This window comes from Henckelia pumila, chromosome 3, assembly GCF_033568475.1.
Source record: "Henckelia pumila isolate YLH828 chromosome 3, ASM3356847v2, whole genome shotgun sequence".
Lineage (NCBI taxonomy): Eukaryota > Viridiplantae > Streptophyta > Magnoliopsida > Lamiales > Gesneriaceae > Henckelia > Henckelia pumila.
In genome coordinates this window covers 97638071-97639881 of record NC_133122.1, presented here as the reverse complement: position 1 = coordinate 97639881, position 1811 = coordinate 97638071, and the positions used below count along the sequence as shown (strand labels likewise).

The 1811-nt window shown below is 41.3% G+C and overlaps 1 protein-coding gene across 1 annotated transcript; it reads left to right on the top strand.

The window, feature by feature from the left end:
• Positions 1-725: 725 nt before the first annotated feature.
• On the top strand, positions 726-1440 carry LOC140893329 (oleosin G-like). The gene has a single exon (XM_073302381.1). The coding sequence runs from the start codon at positions 780-782 to the stop codon at positions 1245-1247; it is 468 nt and encodes a 155-aa protein (XP_073158482.1). The 5' UTR covers positions 726-779; the 3' UTR covers positions 1248-1440.
• The last annotated feature ends 371 nt before the right edge of the window (positions 1441-1811 follow it).

The window sequence follows — 1811 nt, the reverse complement described above, 5'->3', positions numbered from 1 at the left end:
GGATTTCGAGGACGAAATATCTTAAGTTGCCGAGAATATCGTAGCCCGACTCTTAATTAAGTTAATCTAATGCCTAAACATGATTGAGGGATCCTCATTTGAGTTTAAGGAGTTAAAAAGCGGATTCAGAACGATAAAAAATGGTTCTAAGGGCCTCAAGTGTGGAGACAATTCGAAAGCTCCGAGGAGTAGTTCGGAAGAATCGAACTGATTCGGAAGCCGGTGTTGGTGATTGGAGCACCAAGCAGTTCAAAAGTACCAAACTGGAGATCGAAAGCTCTGATCTTTTGACATTCAGACAGGATATGAGTTTTTATTGGGTGATTGAATTTGAGAGAGTTCGAAAGTTCCAAACTAAAGTTCGGTAGATTCGAATTGTGTTGGCAATAGTTTGTTGTCCAATCGAAGACACACGTTCGTTTGATCATTAATAAATTTATCAACTTTGATAAATTTTGATTGAAAATACTGATGTGATCTCACATATGCAAACGACGTCACATCAAGATCTTACTAACATCCCGTCAATTCCTTGAAAATAATAATAATAAAACATTTGAAAATCTAAAACTAAAATTGAAATACGAATATATAAATTTAAATAAACTATTTGTAATATATATAAATAAAAAATGAAAATTTATTTCACGATCCACGCGTTCCCATGCATGAAACAAACGCCCATACGTGTCGGCAAACCCCCTTCACTCTCTCCCCTCTAATCTCTCCCTCTCTAACAAATCCACTGAATCCCATCATCCGCCTCTCATCCCCCAACAATGGCCGATCAGCAGCACTTCCTCCGGAGACCCACCTCCGTCGCTTCCCTCATCCATAAACTCAGGCAGCACGCACCCAACTCCACCCAGCTGGTGGGCTTCGCCACCCTCCTCATCTCCGGCGGCATTCTGCTCTTACTCACCGGACTCACCCTCACCGCCGCGCTTCTCGGCCTCATTTTCTTCGCGCCGATGATTCTCCTCTCCAGCCCCATATGGGTCCCCCTCGGGACCCTTCTGTTCATCGCCATAGCCGGCTTCCTCTCCTTCTTCGGGTTCGGAGTCGCCGCCGCCGCCACGGTTTCTTGGCTGTACCGCTATTTCAGGGGGTTCCATCCGCCGGGTTCGGATCGGGTCGACTATGCGAGGACCCGGATTGCTGATACGGCGAGCCATGTGAAGGATTATGCCAGAGAGTACGGCGGGTATCTGCATGGCAAAGTCAAGGATGCGGCGCCTGGTGCTTGAATTTTACGTTTGCAGAGTGGAATTTTTTTCAGTTTTAAATTTGCGTGGCTAGATTTTTGTGGTGATTAATGATTTTCGAGAACTCGAAACGTATGTTTTTTTTTTTCCCTTTTTTTGTATCCGGTGAATTTTTTTTCTGTTGTTTTCTACGAAGAAGAGTTTGGGCATGCCATCCCATTACTTTTCCGACCAATATATTGTCGTTCTTTGGTAATTTAATGAAGTAATTTTTCAGTATTTTCTACCAAAAATCATATGCAATACCCAACATAGTTTTTATAATGAAAATGAAATCTAGTGAACTTAGATCCATAAAAGCATTAGTAGTATGTTCAATATCAAACCAAGAAGTTATATAAATTGAATTTGTACCATTCTAACATGATGGAATCCTCAAAATAAGGGGTTTGTTCCTGCATGTTATCTTATTGGTAGTACTTGATCTTTGATGCGAGGCTAGCAAGAGATCGCTATTTTTTTTTCGTATAATTATGTCATGTGTGATTCTATATTAAAAGAAATATATGGTGTCCTTTTTGTCATCGATAGTATGCAAGAACTCCT

Bases quoted from the DNA above. Each gene is read 5' to 3' on its own strand.
- LOC140893329 (XM_073302381.1), top strand. From the start codon at position 780: ATGGCCGATCAGCAGCACTTCCTCCGGAGACCCACCTCCGTCGCTTCC.